The 18469-nt window shown below is 42.6% G+C and overlaps 2 protein-coding genes and 1 long non-coding RNA gene across 15 annotated transcripts in view; 1 reads left to right on the forward strand and 2 right to left on the reverse strand.

The window, feature by feature from the left end:
• Positions 1-1970: 1970 nt before the first annotated feature.
• MANF (mesencephalic astrocyte derived neurotrophic factor) lies at positions 1971-9058 on the reverse strand. The gene is made up of 4 exons (XM_083428614.1): positions 8890-9058; positions 6846-6973; positions 3718-3859; positions 1971-2401 (listed from the first exon to the last, which is right to left on the reverse strand). The coding sequence occupies exons 1-4, from the start codon at positions 8975-8977 to the stop codon at positions 2217-2219; spliced, it is 543 nt and encodes a 180-aa protein (XP_083284740.1). The 5' UTR covers positions 8978-9058; the 3' UTR covers positions 1971-2216.
• Positions 9059-9275: 217 nt separating this feature from the next.
• Positions 9276-14068, forward strand: LOC310672424. Its single transcript, XR_014508564.1, has 2 exons — positions 9276-9598; positions 10594-14068. It is a non-coding gene; the product is annotated as an uncharacterized lncRNA (long non-coding RNA).
• Positions 14069-14077: 9 nt separating this feature from the next.
• DOCK3 (dedicator of cytokinesis 3) overlaps positions 14078-18469 on the reverse strand; it is a 137028-nt gene continuing 132636 nt past the window's right edge. For all 13 annotated transcript variants that reach the window (XM_083429275.1, XM_083429281.1, XM_083429280.1 and 10 more), the window contains one exon: positions 14078-18412. In XM_083429275.1, coding sequence (XP_083285401.1) covers positions 17906-18412 — 507 coding nt within the window. In that variant the 3' untranslated portion in view covers positions 14078-17905. The remainder of the gene's footprint in view (positions 18413-18469) is intronic.

Below are 18469 nucleotides of genomic sequence, written 5' to 3' on the forward strand. Positions count from 1 at the left end.
AAGAACTTCCTGACAGTAAGAGCTGTTTGACAGTGGAATTTGCTGCCAAGGAGTGTGGTGGAGTCTCCTTCTTTGGAGGTCTTTAAGCAGAGGCTTGACAACCATATGTCAGGAGTGCTCTGATGGTGTTTCCTGCTTGGCAGGGGGTTGGACTCGATGGCCCTTGTGGTCTATTCCAACTCTAGGATTCTAGGATAAAGCTTGTTAGTTACGTAAAGGAGCCACGGTGTCTTTTTCATCTATTCAGACATAGTGTTAGAAACAGAGATATGAGAACCAAAGCTAAATGGCACCTTAAACCTAGGTTATCGGTGCAACAATGAAATGTCTAGGCGCACTTTTTAAATAACAAGAATACAAAGCTGAAAATAAATGAATTGCAGCTAAAATATTTTCATTTTTCACATGGTCTAGTCCTTCTCCTGCCCACCCCCCTAATATTCTTTAAAGGGTTTCTTCTCCAGTCTTCAGAGTAGCTGGAAGTGGGGAGGCAGAAAAAGGTCCTCCTTTCCTTCCACTCTGCAGTTTTAATCTTAAATCTTAGGCGCAGTACTGCACCCAGAGCTCCGAAACTAATGAAATTCATTGTCGCAAAATGCACCTAGAACACTGGATATAGCCAAGGATAAGCTTAAAAAAGTCAAAATCCTTTCATTTTGTATTACCTTGATTAAAAATATATACTAAAATACTGCAGGCCCATTCAGAACCATGCTGTCAAGTTATTTTGTCCTATAAGAGACCAGACATGTAGCACATAAAACAGTAAATGTGCATGAGATTGTGCTGTAACAGAAGTTTAAATATATGATGTACTTTTCAAAAACAGTCTTTTCTGCGAGGTGGGGGAGGCTATGCAGGTGGGTAATCTGTCAACAGTAACTGCCCTAAAGTTGTTTAAAACACGTAATTTTTCTCAAGAGCAATATATTTTTCTCTATGATGCTGTTTTTAGTCAAACTTTGGTGAGAATTGAGATTTTGGCAGCAACCACCCATATATGAAGGGTTTAGCTCACAACTGCATTTTGTGTGTGTGGTCATTTAAAGGTGTCTCCATAAATGACCTGGTACAACACACTCTTTTATTACATTAGTATATATTAACTGCTTCTTTTACTTGTGAACTGAAGTTGCCAAAAAGCTTTCCAAGAGCACGAGAGAACCCGAAATCAACCCCTACCCATTTTATTTTTTATTTCATGGATATACAGAAGCTACGTATTCCAGATTCAGCTGCCTTACATAGATGTAGCTGGTCAGGATTGTATTCAGTACTGTATTGACAACTGTAAATACAGAATCAGAATACAAGGAAGTTATCTTGCATAGATGGTGTTGGTTTACCTCAGAGCTGTAGAAAAACAGCACTCGGACTGATTGTACAGCTGTACAGGATCAGGGGCTTAAATTTTTGAAAGCAAAGTACCGTTTTCTTAACAACTTCAGGTAGCACGAACTGGCTCTTTAAGACCATGCAACAATCCAAAGACCAAATATAGCGCACATGTTCACCTGGATGTGAAGTAGCAAAATGCAGAGATTTTACAAGGCATTAGTCAGGAGAGGAGGTATCTCAGAAGCCACACTAGCCCAGCATTTTATCAAAACATGGTCATTATTAGGGCTCACCCATTCTCACTCATCCCATTCCTAAAAGCATGGGTCCAAGAGGTTTTCTGCTTGTCCTGTGCCTAGAAAGCACAGGTCCAAGCAATTACTTGTTTTCCCCACAGCTTTTTCTGGAAAAACCTGCTGAATCAGAACAAATGCAATCTGTGGAACACCTGATTGCTGTTTGTTCCGATTCATTGGTAAAAAGCAGGTTTCCCCAGGGGAAAGCGGCAGAGCAAATGGAAGTGTAGATGAGTCCTAAATATCAAAGCACCAAGTACGAAGTAAGGATCTGTGTTGGCATCAGCCAGACTTGCATAAAACTCATACAAATCCTACTAATGCAACTGACAAGACTGGCTTTCTTAACTTTTATTTCAAAAATCCCATACATACGTCAATGTCTTAAACATAAATTGGAGACAAAAGAAATAAAAACTTGAGACACGACGAGGCAGTTGAACCAGCATTGCAAGAACCGCTTCACTTTGACACTTGAAACCCAGTTAAATAAGTTACAAAAACAGCTTTCCAGAAAAGAAAATAGAAAGATTAACATAGTTTGTGTTTGATTTGCTAATGATTTAGAGGCCACTATGGTGGTCAGAGGTCTGTCCGTGAACTGGCTGCTTTTGGTGCATACTGAGGCATCAGTTCATTGATTTTCCGAATGTAATCTGACTTTTCTGCACAGCCTTTGCATGTTTCCCCCCAGTCATCTAGAATCTTCTTCAGTTCTTTGACTCTCAGTTTCTTCAGGTCCACAGTGCTCAAGTCAATCTGTTTATCTGATAAAGAGAAGGGCATATTACTGTATGAAGCATTGTTAGTCCACAAGTTTAACTGACCACAATTCAGAAATTTCAGGAGGACTTGTTCCCAGTTCAAGTATCATAGGAATGCAGCCTTAGACACAAAACATGGCTATCACATAGCTGAAATTGTACAAGTCATAGCACCTCCTAGAGACTATTTCATTAAGAGCACAGGTTTTCACAGATAATATCTATACTTGAGGAAGATAAGACACTGGAATGTATAGTAGGAGTCGAGAACAGAATGCAGTTAACAGGCTGTACCCTGAGCACTATTGCAGATGAACTCAGTGATGGGAGCTGGAATATAAGAGGTCAAGCAATCATGGAGGTATTTTGCATTGAAGTTCTTCCTGGAGGCAAGGGAAGTGGCCTAGTCGCCCTTGGCTCAGTGGCTGATGTCAGAAGCAAGAGCGTGCTGCCCTTCATCTCTGACATCCCTAGGCAACAAGCGAACAGCCCCAACTGGACACAACGGCCACGTGCAGATTATCTTTCAAATATGTACTCCAATTCCCTGGTTTGTGACAAAGCATACTTTGCCTGGTTGGAATATATTAGCAACTGTGGCTCGCCAAAATGAAATGAAAACATGTCTGTTGGTGGGAGCCGACAGATAAACCATAATTTGTCTGCTGTATGGAACTTAGCTCAACCTTTTGTCTGAAATCTGATCAGTCCATTGTCACAGTTCAGCATCCTCACCATAAAACTACTGTCTATGAAAAACCCAATAGCTAGCTAGATGATGATCCTCTATAGTAAGGTGGAAATCTGTGGCCTTCCAGATGTTGTTGGACTCTTATCAGTTCAAATATGGCCAATGGTCAGGAATGACAGAAGTTGTTGACCAACATTTGGAGGGCCACAGATCCTCCATTCCTGCTCTACGACCTCATGTTCTCCTCAGCAATATTCATAAGCAGCCCATAGTTCAGAGCTATATTTGTATCGTATTTTCCTAGGAACCATGTTGGGTCTTCACTGTTTCAATGCAGTTCTCTGGTACTGAATTAATTCTATTACCATTTTCCTTATCTGTATGATTGGGGGCAGGGGGAATGGAGAAAAAGTTTTATCTAACTGATATGCGTAAGATCTTGTCTTTTACTTGGAAGTATGTTGCACTTTCTCCAATGGGCCATACTGCCAGGCTAACTCAAGATGACTGCACAAGTCATTTCCTCTCTACCACAACACAGCCGGTAACTTTAGCACTCTTGCTCTCTCTACATAAGGAAGATATCAAGGACCAAAGTAACAATCACTGGTAATCTGCTTATACTCACCATATTTCAGGTCACAGATCTGACTATCTTTCTTCTTCAGTTTCTCGCAAACCTTGTCAACAGGGATGTGATTACTTAGGGGTTTTGACACCTCATTAGTTATTTTAGTGGCTGCATCACTGGTTGCTCCAATGTAATAGCACTAGAAGGTAATGAATAGAAAATGAGAGGTCAGGCAATGATTTTAAGATAATTTCTTCTTGGTTGAACCTTTTCAGAAGAATTTGTCTCACACAGGAAAGTGCTGGCTGTTAGCTTAATTAGGAACTTTTAGTACTCCAAGGAGTTGCTGCTTTTTCTTTACAGGAAATATGCAAGATCAATCACACCATTCAGAGCCTTTCTACCACCTAGATCTGGAATGGCAACATGTGGTCCTACAAATGTTGCTGGACTACAACTTCCATCATTTGTGACCAATCGCCATAGTGGTTGGTGCCAATGGGAGTTGTAGTCCAACAACATCTGGAGGTTCACATGCTCCCCAATCTTGACTTGGAGAGATTTAACTTTGTCTTAGAGGCGGCATGTGGACAAACATAACTTATTTGATTATGGGTCACCTGACTTTTCCAGACTATTTTTTAATCTAAAAAGGATATATTTGTGAGAGCAGGCGTCATAGACACAACTAGGTCTCCTGTCCTTACAATTCACACAAGAAGTTTATTTGGCCACAGAACCCCAAGAGAAACACAGAACCATTCTAACCCAGCCCATCTCTGCTTCTGCCATCCCACTTCATTGTCTGCCACTTTAGAATCACTGAGCATGGGACTGACCAAGCCCTTTTAACTATTTCCCCCTACATTTGCAGGTGAACTTTGACAGGTTCCAATCACCCAACATGATAACAATGCTGCATGATTCGCAGGTGGATGGTCCTGCCCACCTATAAAAATTGGTCCGTGGGGCTGGGGGAGATAAAGATCTGGCCCACCAGGGCCAAATGCTTCCCCACCCATGCTCTATGGGGAGGGTGATCATCTGCTCTGTACACAGATGATCTCAGTTTCAATCTTTGGTGTCTCCAGGTAGGGCTGGAAATGCTCCTTGTGTGAAACCCTGAACTGCCACTACCAGCCAATGTAGACTTGGGAGTGGAGATGCCTAGTGGCTGGGTCCCTTCCTCTCCAAAGGTCAACTTGGACAGCTGGGCCACCCACCAGTCAATTACCTGATGCCAGCAAAGGGGTTTGCCGAATCCCTTTTATGGCTGTCAGCACCAATTGGTTATTAGTGCCAAGAGCTCTTTTTTGAAGGAGACTGCATTAGGGAATTCCTGCTGGGAACTTCCTAGCGCAGCCAATCCCCCATGACAGTGGTCAACAAGGATCAATCAGGTGTACTTTAACCTTCCAAATGTTCTTTTGCAGCTACTATCTTTACATGCCCCACAGATGACACATATAATATCATATGTGAGGCAAGTGGCCATGTGTTGTTGTTGTTTTTTTTGGGGGGGGGGGGAGAACCTCAGGGGCCAAATTAGGCTCACAGGGTAGACGTTCCCTACTGCTGCTGTAAACAATACTGAGCTAGATAGATCAATCATTTGATTTGGTATAAGGCAGCTTCCTATATTCTTCCTCCCCTCATTGCAGCTTGGTGGTAACTGGAGAAAGAGCTTGAGCAATTACACACCTTGCTGTACCACAACCTCATTTATGTCTGTCAATAGCAAGGGGAGGATGTACCTCACACTGTCTTGAGTTGTACCTAGTCCCAAGCAGTATCATGCCCCACTACTTAGTTATAACAAATACATCAAGCAGACATATTACACTCCATGGCTTGAGGCTACTTGCAGTTAATTGCACAGTCCTGGCTTTGCCTCGTGTGTATGCTCGTTTCCAGTGCAACCCACTTTCTACTTTGTTGTGGGTTGATTTAATGAGCTACTGACTCACCATTCAAGTGGACCTTGAATGGAAATCAGTTAGGTCCTGACTTGGCATTTGAAATGAGCAAAGAATGTATGAATCCAGTGAAGGGGACGTATTCAAACTAACCAGTCCTGCTACTGGAAACCCACACAGACTTTTGCTAGTGCAACAGGTCTTCCCCAGCCTTTCCTTCCAATTGGCTGTGTGTGTGTGTGTGTGTGTGTGTGTGTGTGTTGGGAGAATCCCCAGAACAACACATTGGGGTCCAATGGAAGAAGAGGGGAGACTGTGCCATCAGGCAAGCAGAAGTGCTTACGCTAACAAAGTGCTCACCTTGGTCTGGATATTGGCATACACACCAAGGTTGATGTTTAAAATTAAAATTGACAAGACCAAAGAGCTGTTGGTTAAATAAAAATGTTTTCAGAGACTACACATAGAATGTATTTTCCCCAGGGCTATCAGCTGTTGTAAAAACCAGGTCCATGTTTGGGAGGCCTCTTGGAAAGAGCATTGCTCTCAGCTGCCCAGGTGGTGACTACTGTTAGAGAAGGACTTCTGCACAGGCTTCTGTGGCAGCTGCACTCTTTAAAACAAAACAAAAAACAGGTCTACGCCTTGTTACATATGCCCCTCTTACTTCTAAGTTGGATGACTGCAACACACTTTTCTAAATTTATTAAAAAGAAGAATTTCTTATAAGAATCTCAGTGGTGCTTGCTTGAGCGTAATACTTTGTCAGCATGATACAGGTGTCTTATAAGAAGCTGTGCATTTAGTATTGTGGGCTCAACTCTATGGAACAACCTCCTGGCTGAGATCAGATAGGCCTCTTCCCTACTAAACCTTCAGTGCTTAGTGAAGCCCTTTTCATTTCAGCCAGCATATTAAGCAAGTTTTTTATGCCTAATTTGAACTGATTGTATCTCTTCTGTATCATTATTGCAGGCCGCTTAGAAACTACAGTGTGAACCCATTTATAAATTGTTGGAATATATATACAAACAGACAGGTGCATTCACTATTTCCTCTTTGTCTTAAGTTATGTTTTTTATTCCAATTACGACCAGAACTTGACCAGCTCCAATGGACATTCCCTCCTTCAACTGTCACCTGGCATTTAAAAAAAAAACTAAGCCTGTGCAGAGGGACTCTCATTTTAATTAGCTGAACAAACTGCCTTTTCAGCTGAAGAATGAGGTAAAAAGGTTTTAAATACATAACCCAGTTACAAATACTTACCAGACGGTTCTCTTTGCCTTTTGCTTCTTTACAGGATTTTAAAAGTTCTTTTTCAATACTGTTTGGTGTGAACTCAACATTCTTCTCCTTTAGGCTCTGGTAGAATCTTCCCAAGAATGAAACACACACTGTAAAGTGAAGGAGATATAACGCTGAAATGAACTTCTTCCCCGAAATTCTCCTCTCTTCTTTTTAACTTACACAAAATGAATGAAGCATAGCAGATCAAAAGCCAACACACTAGTGCAGAAGATGAACTACTGGCATATTTATGACAGCAGACTACCTTGTCAAGGGGCATGTTTCATACAACATGGCAGTCCAAATCCGTTCTTAGCTACAACAGCTACCCTTTTTCACGTTAATCTTTGGGCAGGGTTGGATGTGGCCACAGTTTTGCACACAGCCTGTCTCCCCAGCTGATTCATGAAGACCAGCTTGGGGGGGTGTCATCACTTCTTCTCTGCTTATCAAATATTTAATCCAATGACTGGGGTGGGAGCAATTTGCATTCTCAGTGGGATGCTAGATCTAGCCACCCCAATGTGATACCTTTTTTGCTGCCACTGCCAAAATTAATGGAGAATTTGGGGGGCGGGGAGGTGGACTGTGTCAGGCACCTGGAATGGGGCACCACCTCTGCCTTATAAGATGTTTTTGCCTTGGCTGAGCCATATTCTCTCTGTTAAGATCAAGAGACTATAGCTGAGATGTGCTTGGTTTCTGAAATGCAGAAATTCTAGGGAAAATAATACAATCCAGAATTGTTGTGTGTTATCAACCATGAATTAGCAGCACTCTGCACATGATTAAAAACACTATTATTCCTTGTGTTCCAAGGATGAAACTTTTTATTCAAAGCTGGTTCCAGAAACAAACTTTGGCTTCAGTCAAGTCATGAAACAAATATACATAAATAAATGCAGCTCCTCAAGCTGCTGCTCATTCAGTTAAGGGTTGAACATTTAGAAATACTGGAACAGAGTCTTCTGCATTAGTGTGTAACCAGGAACATAAGTACCATACAGGAGACCTTCAGCCTGTGGGTGTAACCATTTACTAAGTCATACAAGGGAGGACCCATACATGCCATTACAATTATAGAGACTATATCACACTGTAATAATAATAATAATTTATTATTTATACCCCGCCCATCTGGCTGGGTTTCCCCAGCCACTCTGGGCGGCTTCCAAAAGAATATTAAAATACTGTGATACATCAAACATTAAAAGCTGTAGATATAATTCACAGCATATCCTACTTAGTATCACTCTGAAGGTCACAATTACAGAAAGGAATGAGGTAAGAGATTGTTTAGGCAACTTATAACCCACATCTTAGGACTTCTGGGCAGGTCACAATAAAGAATAGCCTGTTTAAAACACATATCCAAAGGGGGGGAAAGGGAACACATTAATATCAAACATAAAAAGCACAAATGCCCCAGAGTCTGAAAAGCCAGTCTGATTTCCACCTAGTGCCTGCATGCTAGTAGTCTGGGAGCAAAGGAATTTCAAAAGGAAAGGCATTCCTGAGCTAGGGTGCCACAGCAGAAAAGGTCTATCCCTACCCCTTATATAAGCAGCTTCTGGGGAAACCCATTGGGCAGCTGCATCTTCTCAATGGGCTTCACAGCGCCAGAGCAAGCAGGGTACTTGAAACCCCCCCTCCCCTTCTTCCCAAAGCTCCCGCAGCCACTCGCACTGATCATAGCCTTCTTGGTTCAAACCGACTCGCTGGCGCTGGCTGGCAGCTACAAGGGCATCTCCCTCCCCATGGCAGCCTTGCGATGTGGGGGTCCAGCGTCCCTCCCGTTGAGAGGAAAGCGGCACCGGGCCGGGGAAAGAAGCGTGGAAGCAGCGGCTGAGGCAAGACTCGCCTCTGGTTTCCAAGCCAAGGGGAGGCCGTGTTCGTGAAGGGGAGGCGCCGTTGCCACCTGGCCACCCCAGCAACGCGCTCCCTCCCTCCCTCCGCGAAGCCCCGGGGACCCCCTTCCGCGCCGGTCGCTGCCCTGACCATCCGCGCGGGGACGGCGACTCACCTTCGCAGTCTCCCTCCCGCAGAGCGTGGCTCTCCCCAGGGAGCAGGATCAAGGCCAGCGCCGCCCAAAGCCCGTTGGCTGCCCGCATCCTCCCTCTCACCGCCCGCCTCGGCCGCTCGCTCGGCTCGTACTGGGAAAAAGCCCCTCCACAGCCGGCACCTTGACGACACGCTCGCCGCCCACCCGCAACCCGATTGGCTGCCCTGCCCCTCTTCCTGCTACGTACGAGGCTGCCATTGGAGCACTCCGTTGCAAGTCTCCACGCTCCCTTTGCCGGTTGGCCAGGCGGGCTTTCGGGACAGTAGAGTTGGCGGCCGCCGATTGGACAAGCCGCCTCCGAATGAAACGAGGCAGTCGACGCGCACTTTGAGCGCGAAGCGTGCCCGGCGGCGGAGCCCTAGCAGTTTACGGCAAAGGTGTAAGGAGGCGGAGACCGCCATATTTGTTTCGGGCAGGATTTCGCGCCGTCACCACTGCCGGCCCGCCTCGGGCTGTGCTTCCCACGGCCCTTGAAGCTCAGAGAGGCAAGTGCACGTGTGGAAGGAAGAGCCCACCTCCGAGCCGGAAGCTGGTGTTTGTTAGGAGCCAGTATTTCCTCTTTACCAACGAGCAGCCTCTCGGTTAGGAAAATGTGGCATTGCAGCAATAGGGGCGCAAGTGGGACCGGAGCCCATCTGCGGGAAACCAGTGGCAGCTCCGGGCCTCGCGGGTAAAGGATAAGGCCCGCTTTAAGTGGGCTGCCATTAATCCAAAGGCTGCACAAGAGTCATACAAATCGTGACCTCAGGATTTCAAAATCAGTCAGCCATAGCAATGAGAAGAAATTTGTACAGTGGTACCTCAGGTTAAGTACTTAATTCGTTCCAGAGGTCCGTACTTAACCTGAAACTGTTCTTAACCTGAAGCACCACTTTAGCTAATGGGGCTCTCTGCTGCCGCCGCGCCGCCGGAGCACGATTTCTGTTCTCATCCTGAAGCAAAGTTCTAACCTGAAGCACTATTTCTGGGTTAGCGGAGTCTGTAACCTGAAGCGTATGTAACCTGAGGTACCACTGTAGTAGCGGCTGTAGCAACAGCATCAATAAACATTGGTCTGAAACGGGAGATGCCCCACGTGCGTAGCAGGTGTGCCACGTATAGAATGTGTATGCGTTGGGCAAGAGGGCACTCCTACTAATCTGTAAGATACAGGTCCTGCAGACCAGTCATTTTCAGGGGCACCTAGGAATGCGTATTTGCTTGCCCAAGGCAATTTACAAGCGTATTTGAGAGACACTCATTTGGAGCGGGAGATTGGAGCCAAACGCTAGAAAGGGAAATGTTTTAATATACAAATTATAAGCCTCACATGGTGGAGACATAAAAATCCTTAGTGCAGCGTGGGACCTTTTAAGTGAAGTGTGCAACACACATTTTACATTACGTAGGTATTTCTTTGCAACATACCTGCACTCCTTTTAGCTGGATTACGATTCAGAATTAAAAAAGGAAAGTCCCCAGCTCTATCCTCTCCCCACAGTATTTATTTGTGCTACACGTAATGCCCATGAAAGTAGAATGCATCACTATGCTGACAGGTAATTGCAGCAAAATGAGATTATGGAATAAACATAAAGTTTGCTTTTGCATTGGTATGTATACACATGAATAATTAGCACTATTTCCCATATTTGCTATGTGTAGGTTTCCTTTTTTTCTCACCAGCTGTTGAAACCAACTTTTTGCTCACCCTGGAGGAACTGGCACAGCCCAATAGTGCTAATGAAGCAAAAATAGGAATAGAATGCAGCTCCGTCTTGTGTACTTGAGGAGAATTGCCTTGTTTTTCCTTGCCTGGAGTGGTTATTGCCGAGTTGGGTCATGGCATGAGAGTTAAGCTTCTCCCGGCACAGAGTTCTGGTACGTGATGAAGATGCTGAATATTAAACAGCCTATCAGCTGATCATCTATAGTCATATCTTTGTTAAGAGTGATGAAAATGCACGCCAACCATAATCAGAGTATTTATTTATTTTTAGCAGAGAACTTATTTAAAACCAACAATTGGTTCCTTAAACTGTAAAATCCATTACATCTTAATTACAGAGTATCTAATTTCTGCAACCCATATTTAAACATTATTTTACTAGATACATTTTGGAAAAAAATATATATCCATATGCATATAGACACACTCAAGTCATTCACATGTGCTGACGAAAGTCTCTTCTCTATGCAACAGAATGAAAATGTAGAGATGCCTCTCTCTTTCCCCACAAAGAAGGAAAAGCGGAATGAAAAGTGGGGGGAGACACACTCCTTTATCACTCACTGTTTCCCCCATAGCCAAGAGTTGCTTCGGACAGCATCCACCAAAAACAGTACTTGGCTTCGGAGGCAGCTTCTGGTTCTTCTACGTCTTTAACCAAGCCTACCTCACCCTTTTATTTCAACCCTATAAAGTCCTACACATTCTAGCCATTCTTATGCCCAATAGATTTCTGCTTGATATGGTCCATAGAAATGCTGTAGTTAGGATGAGATCCTGGAGAACCTGGAGATGTTGCAAGGTACTAGATAGAAATTGAGTGACTGAAGGTTCCTACACCTTTGAAAGACAAAAGGAGCACAATTCCACTGAATCTTAACAATTTGTACTATTTATATGGGCAATTCAATAGCAGGCAATTGTCTCACTTCCTTGTTGCTAAATGAGTTGGCTCCCAAGACTGCAGTTCTAACCTAAATATCTCAGCCAAATCCTTTTTATGTTAAGAATGGACCACTTACCTTGCATTCATTTTCTTAACTTAGCTAAGCACTGCCTCGCTTTATTTTCGCTAAAGGACATATCTTCAGCTTACTTCACCTGCCTTTAAGGCTAACCTGTGGTGCTCCAGAAGTTGCTGAGACTCCCAACTCCCACACAAGCACAAAAAGAAAAAGTCAAGGCTAAGGACTGATAGGAGTTATAGTCCATGATATCTGGATGGCCAGTAGTTTGTCTAGTGGATAAAAAGCTTACCTTCATTCTGTGGGACGCTGCTCTGACAGACTAGAATAGTAACTTTCAAACTTGAGGCTTGCCTCCAAGTCTAATCACCCATCAGTGAGCTCAGGTTGAACTATCACATAGATCAAGGCAGATACTATAGAGCTTGTGTTTACATGGTTCAAACTCCATCGCTTTGAAGATGTAGTCAGGCAAACAAGGTGTGTATAACCTGTAATGCCCAGAGAATATTCATCTTCATACAGTGCAGGTTAATGGGAAATGCACTTAATGGTGCACACCCTGTGCCTATATGCACAGATGGTAGATATTTAGATTTATCCTTTTGGCACACAGGAAGCAATCAAAGGTCTATACTGCGGCTGATCTGTGCATGTAACCCTCTCTCCCTGCTACCCCCCCCCCTACATAGAGAAACTGACTGATGGATCCAATTATTTCTGTTAACTGTAATAAGTTATCTTTATGGTAAGTATTCTAAATAGTATTTGGGCCTTGTTAGAAAACAACCCTCATCCCAGATTTCGTTATGAAAGAAACACATATATAGGGTGGCCAAAGTACTATTTCTTTAATGGGAAAAGTGCGTCCTGCACTGGAGTGGAAGAGCACACAGCCTCCAAGAACTCCTTGGGAAGAAGAGCAATTGAACAGAATGAAAAATGGTTGTGAAATGACATGGCAATATTGTGTGTGGTGGGGAGATGATGGGAGGTGGATCCCTGCTCATGTTTGGCCCTTTCATTATATTTTATATTTTTATTAATTGTTCATATTTTAACAGAATTACAATTATATATGATCAAATAAACTATACATTCAACAGCATTAAAATAGACAATATTCACATCAGTAGTAATATATTAATACAACAATATACTCAGAATCAGTATGTTGACATAAAAAAAAAACAAGGAAAAAAATTAAGCAAGTATTTTAAGTTGCTGTTAAAGGGCTTAAAGAGTGCATACATGTTTGGATGGGAGAATGCTCAGCCTCAAGACAAGATTGGGGAACAAAATTAAAGGTTACAAAATGGCGTACAAAGGAGCTGTGCTGCTTGTTGCCAGTGATGTCACAGACACTGCAATAGGTACTTATACTTGCATAACCACATTCTACATAGCACTCACTATTATATCAGGTGGCGGTAGGGGGAAGAGACAATATCATCTCAGCAACAAAATAATCATTGTTCTGAGTGCTGGGAAATGTGCTGAGTAGAGGAAAGATGTTTGATGGTGTGTGCATCTATCTGTATCTGGAAAGGACCTCACAATCCCCCTGAATAGGTTTTGGTGGAGATGGTCTGCTTCTGAATACCAGTCGCTGGGAATTACAAGTGGAGAGAGCGCTGCTGCACTCAGGTCCAACTTGTGGGCTTCCCATGGGCATGTGGTTGGCCACTGGGGACAGGATGCTGGAGTAGATGGGTCTTTGCCCTGACCCAGCAGGGTCTTAGGTTCGTAGGTAGTGTTCAACTTCCCTAAGACCACCCTCACTATGCTCATCACCTGGCTAAAGCTTAACAAAAGACCTGAGCCCAGGAAGAAAGTTGCCCCCATATTATGCCATCATATCTGCTAAGTGATGGGTTGAGCTGCTGTTTTTGTTCCATTCCTATCTTTCATCCATTCAGTCTGACTCAAAAGGTATTAGGCATGCCTGTTTTCCATGTGTTGCACATGGTTTTCTGCTTCTGAATTTATCTGCAATAATTCTCGTTATGTATTTAATAATTAGCCGTGAGTGTGATGGGGCATTCCCTATTCTGGTCCTTACACTGTTTTTCCGTGAGTAGGAAAATGGCTGCCAACGCTCTAAATCCAGCTCCAGAAGCTGCTTTCTGGTGTGGTTACTGCTCAGATGCAGGGCATGTTTCTGTTTTGATAGAAGAGGAGTCTAAAGGCAAAACCAATGCAGCTTGTGATTGGCACCAATGCCAAGCTATTTCAATGAACTTAGAGACACGGTGGTAATTGGCTGTCACAGAGTGCTAAAACATTAGAGAAAGCCAGTCAGAGAATCCATGAGTATTCTGCAGGGCAGTTCACTAGGTGTGGGATTATTCTACCTCTTTGGGTCCCATAAAGCAAGATGAAAACCTTTTCTAGCAAGAAGCAAGTATCCCCTTTTCTTCTAGCAACAAGGTTTCATCATCTAGGGATTTACTGGTTACAATGCTTTTTTTTAAAAAAAGTGAAAATGGTACCCACAAATCTTGGGGAAAATATTTTTAGTTAGGGATAATACTGCTGGGTAAAACACGGTTAGTTAATAACAGATGATCTTATCAATTTCCCCATGAAGTAGATTGCAGCATTCTTCCCATTTTCCTGATTTTTCAATAGTTTCCCACCCCTAAACTTATTGGTGTGTAATTTCAATTGACAGCACCTGAACAGGAAATCTGTAGGACGTCAACACCATGAGAGTTTACTGAGCACCAGCTTTTATATGTAAGATACATTGTGGCATCTGAATAAATATCTCATGGGTACCTTGGAGCATCTGCTCAATGCTTTTTAATACCAAGTATTAATTTTTAATTCAACATCACAGCAGTTGAGTGAATGGGGAAGGGAAGGGAGGAAAATCCAAAACAAAACAGCAGATATTTACACCTAAAATTCACATCACTTATTTGTTGGTTCCATAAACATGCTATCACAATATATACAATGAAATATCTTTAGGACTCTGGTACAAATATTTTGTTTCCTTTTAAGGTTTGCTTTTCCTTACAGTTATGATAGGTTTTCTGAACATGAATACACAAAAAGAGAACTGGTTGTGGGGGTTGTGGTTGCCGTTGTTTTAAACAACAACAGATTGCCGTAGGTTAAAAATACATTTACAGGGCAGAGTACCAGTCAGACATCACAATCTATACATTTTTTGCTCAATTTCCTGTACAAATACACAGCATTCGTGGGATATTTACATGAAACATGATGGGGAAACAAATTAAGCAACATGATATCACCTCCCTAAATTTCCTGCTCACTCGTTCTTCCTTAGGAAAGATATGATTTAGTCCCCTTTTACAGTGTAAAGGGGGGAAAAATGAGTGTGGGGATGTTTGTGAGGGAAAGAATCCCTATACCTTTGCTATGGCAACAAAATCCAATTATATTTCCTACTACAAACAGGAATTACTTCTTCCTATTTTTCAATCATCCATGTCTTTAAACCTTCCTTCTACTTCAGGCAAAGGACAAGAACACCATATTTTGGAGCAGTTTATACCTATTCCAAAGTATCATGATTGTATGGCATACTTTGTTGTCCAAAGATGTGTTTCCATTTTGCTCTCTGTGTCCAACTAAATTATTATGTTGCTTTTTTATAGGTTGGCTTTCAAAGCCATGTCAGCACATATTCCCCCCTCTCAATGGGGCTTGTGCCGGTGGCCTGAATACCTAGTAAGTAATTTTAGTAATGCAGCATAGGATACCCAATTCAGCAACTAGAAATCCATCCTGATTTATCGGATGCTAAGTTCTCGCCAACTGCAATACAGTGGAAACTCATTTTAAAATTGCACCCATGTACACACATAGAGACCTTCCTTTTAGAAAGCCCCCAAAGCACACCAAACATTATGTAGAAATTGGAAAGCTTTAGTTACTACATCTAAATTTGCTTCCCTCAATGGAATCTGAAGGTTGAGTGTTATGAAAGTAGCTGATATTTGCTTACATCTGCCAACTCATTACCTTACTTGTAAAAACAACAACAACCTGCTTTCAGGTATCAACAGCAAACACCCTAGCTATACTGTGGGTTGCAATCCTCTAAGCAACCTACTATAAGGAGAAAGTCCATAGGCTTGTACTGCTAGTCTCCAAAAAAGATGTTACGTCTTTAAAAAAAAACTTCCTGGAGCTCTAAGTGGGTAACATTTATGTCTGACATTCTAATATTAACTGGAAGTATAGGACCTGCATTTAAATTGTGCCTGACCGGAGATACCGGTATTTCTTTCTGATGGCACTGCAAAGCCACTTTGACTTAAGAGAGGGAAATGATGGTTGTGGATCAATGGAAAGAGGCAATACAAATGTATTTTCTATCTAGTGCGAACTCAAAAATAAAACTAGGCAAGTTTTTAATGCCATGGTGTTTCGTTAAAATATAAGGATGGAACTACTGTGTGTTTACATTGGACAGAGCTTGGGGGAAAATACATTAGCAGCTTACCTCAGAAAAAAGCAATTTCAGTCATACAAGGTACATACGGTTTTTTTTTTTTTGTTTCTTTATAATGTATATAGTGACTGATTGAAGAGTGAAACCAGAACTTTGACCTTCTGTATGTTTCTGTCATTGGCTGTTTTGGAAATTGAGTCAATCCTTTACATTTTCTGTGCTGATTTCTCATTTAGTATAAAACATTTCATAATGTGCTTCTGGGTATCACTACAAAAATTGTAAAAATAAACAGATTCATATTTTTTTTAGCCACCAGTGGGAAGGGCAGCAAAACTGGATCTTGATTAAATATAACTTTGCCATTATTAAGGTGTTGGGATGACATGGATTTAAAAAATGCTGACTAAAACCCTAACAACTTTCAAGTATTGTTATCTTGCATTATTCATTTGAATCTGCAAATCCTTGCCATATTGCTTAATATGTGTTAATATTCCTTTTCATCCCATATTTCCCAGCACCTTTCCCAAACTTAGCTACATTTCTAACTCATATAGTTCATGGCAGCTTGTCCCACAGTTCCTTTGGTTAAAATGTTCAACTATGGCATGTTAATTGGCTGCACTGGTTCTTGAATATAAATATAAGCAACGCCCCATTCCTTAGGTTCCCTAATAGTCAATCATGATTTTACACACCATAGCACACCCTTAGTCGTCTCCTTTGTAAACATTTCAGAAACTTTTTATTAAAAAGGATAAAAATATTTCCCCCCCCCTCCACCCGCTTCTAAAATTTTTACTTAGTGGACATTTTCTGAAGACCACTGTATTTCTATGACACTGGAACAAGTAACTGGAAGTGATCTTGTCCAATAGCAATGCAACAAAGACAGGCTTTCTTTTCTGGGGTGGGGAGGATGGTACAACAACAGATAGTAGTTTGGACTATGCGAGATCGTCAGCCTTAAAGCAACTGTCAGGCGTGTGCTCAAGCCTTCCTTTTATTCTAGCTTAGTTTCTTAGTTGCTCTGGCATAAGATACTCCTCCTCTACTTCCTGGACTGGAATTAAAATGCTAGTGCCAAAAACCAGAGGCACGGGGAGGCCAAGACTGGGCTGTAAGTCCCATGGTTAGGCGTTTCCCTCATACAGTAGCATCAATAAATACAGATGAATAACAATGGAAAAAGCAGGAAATCAAAAAGTCTATGCCAAGCCAAGAAGAGTTTGTGTGAAATGATGCCTTAAAATAGAAATGGCAGCCAGTCAGCACTGGTTAGATTGCTTCAGCACACCTGAGGCAATGCAAGGAGACCATTGCAAAATAAGTTTATATGCCTCAAGCCTGGAAGATCTCGTTTCTTCAGTGCCTTTAAAACTCTGCACCTTCTGGCTTCGCGGAATCCCTGAATTCAAAATTAGCATTCACTTACTACAGCAAATAAACACATTCCTAGTGCAACTGCTTCAAAACTTGTGCGCATCTCAAAACTGGAAGGAAAGCTTGTAAAAATTCCATGCCACATCCCCCCCTCCCTCAAAATCCTAATGCTTTTCAGTTTCTGCAAATGTCTATAGCTAATATCACTTCCTGCTGTCTGATAAACTGTAGAAGGAATGAAGCACCCACTGCAAAAAAATAGACAAAACCCCAAAACACTAAAAATCTTAAAAGTATAAAATTAAATAAAAAGGAAAGCAGCAACTGCACATGCTGGCCCAAACTCTGGCTCCAGTCATTAACTCTCAGCAGCAGAGAATAAAGCAGTTCACTTCTCTTTTCTCTGAAGCCTCCTTAGTGTACGCCTGTCTTCTGGTTTCACAGACCTGGAGTGATCATGCAAACCGTCTTCTCTCACACTTCTGCCTACTGCTCACTGATGCCATGCTCCCACGCTACCCTGGCTTGCTCCTCTTTCACACCGCTAGTTGGCTGGGAAATTTTGCGATGGAGCGCCCGGTGTTTTTCATCCTCTTCCAAGATCATCCCCTCCTCGTTTTCCAGGTTTGGAAGGCGGGAGTGATATGGTTTAGGGGGTAGAGCTGGAGGGTCCACAGCGTCCTGAGGAATGACTCCCGATGGAGCAGAGTGGCTTCGGCACGGCTGGGATTTGAGTGTTTCCAGGACATCAGGCTCTGAGAGACTATACCTGACGGGAAGGTAGGGTGTCTCTAAGTCTTCATCAGTATTCCACGCCTGGCTAGGGACAGAATCCATAGTGTCTGTTCGAGGAGGGGGTTCGGATGAATGCCCAAAGTTACTTTCACTTAACGAGGAGACGCCACTGCTTGCACTGCCTGAAAGGGTAGAGTTGCTTCCATCCAGGCCAGACTGGGGGCTTGTGGGTGATGCAGGAATCGGATGAAGTGGCGACTGTTTAAAAAATGACACAGAACATTCATACGTATGTCAAAATGTACAAAGAAATAT

The sequence above is a fragment of the Podarcis tiliguerta genome (genome assembly GCF_965153285.1).
Source record: "Podarcis tiliguerta genome assembly, chromosome: 2".
Taxonomy (NCBI): Eukaryota; Metazoa; Chordata; class Lepidosauria; order Squamata; family Lacertidae; genus Podarcis; species Podarcis tiliguerta.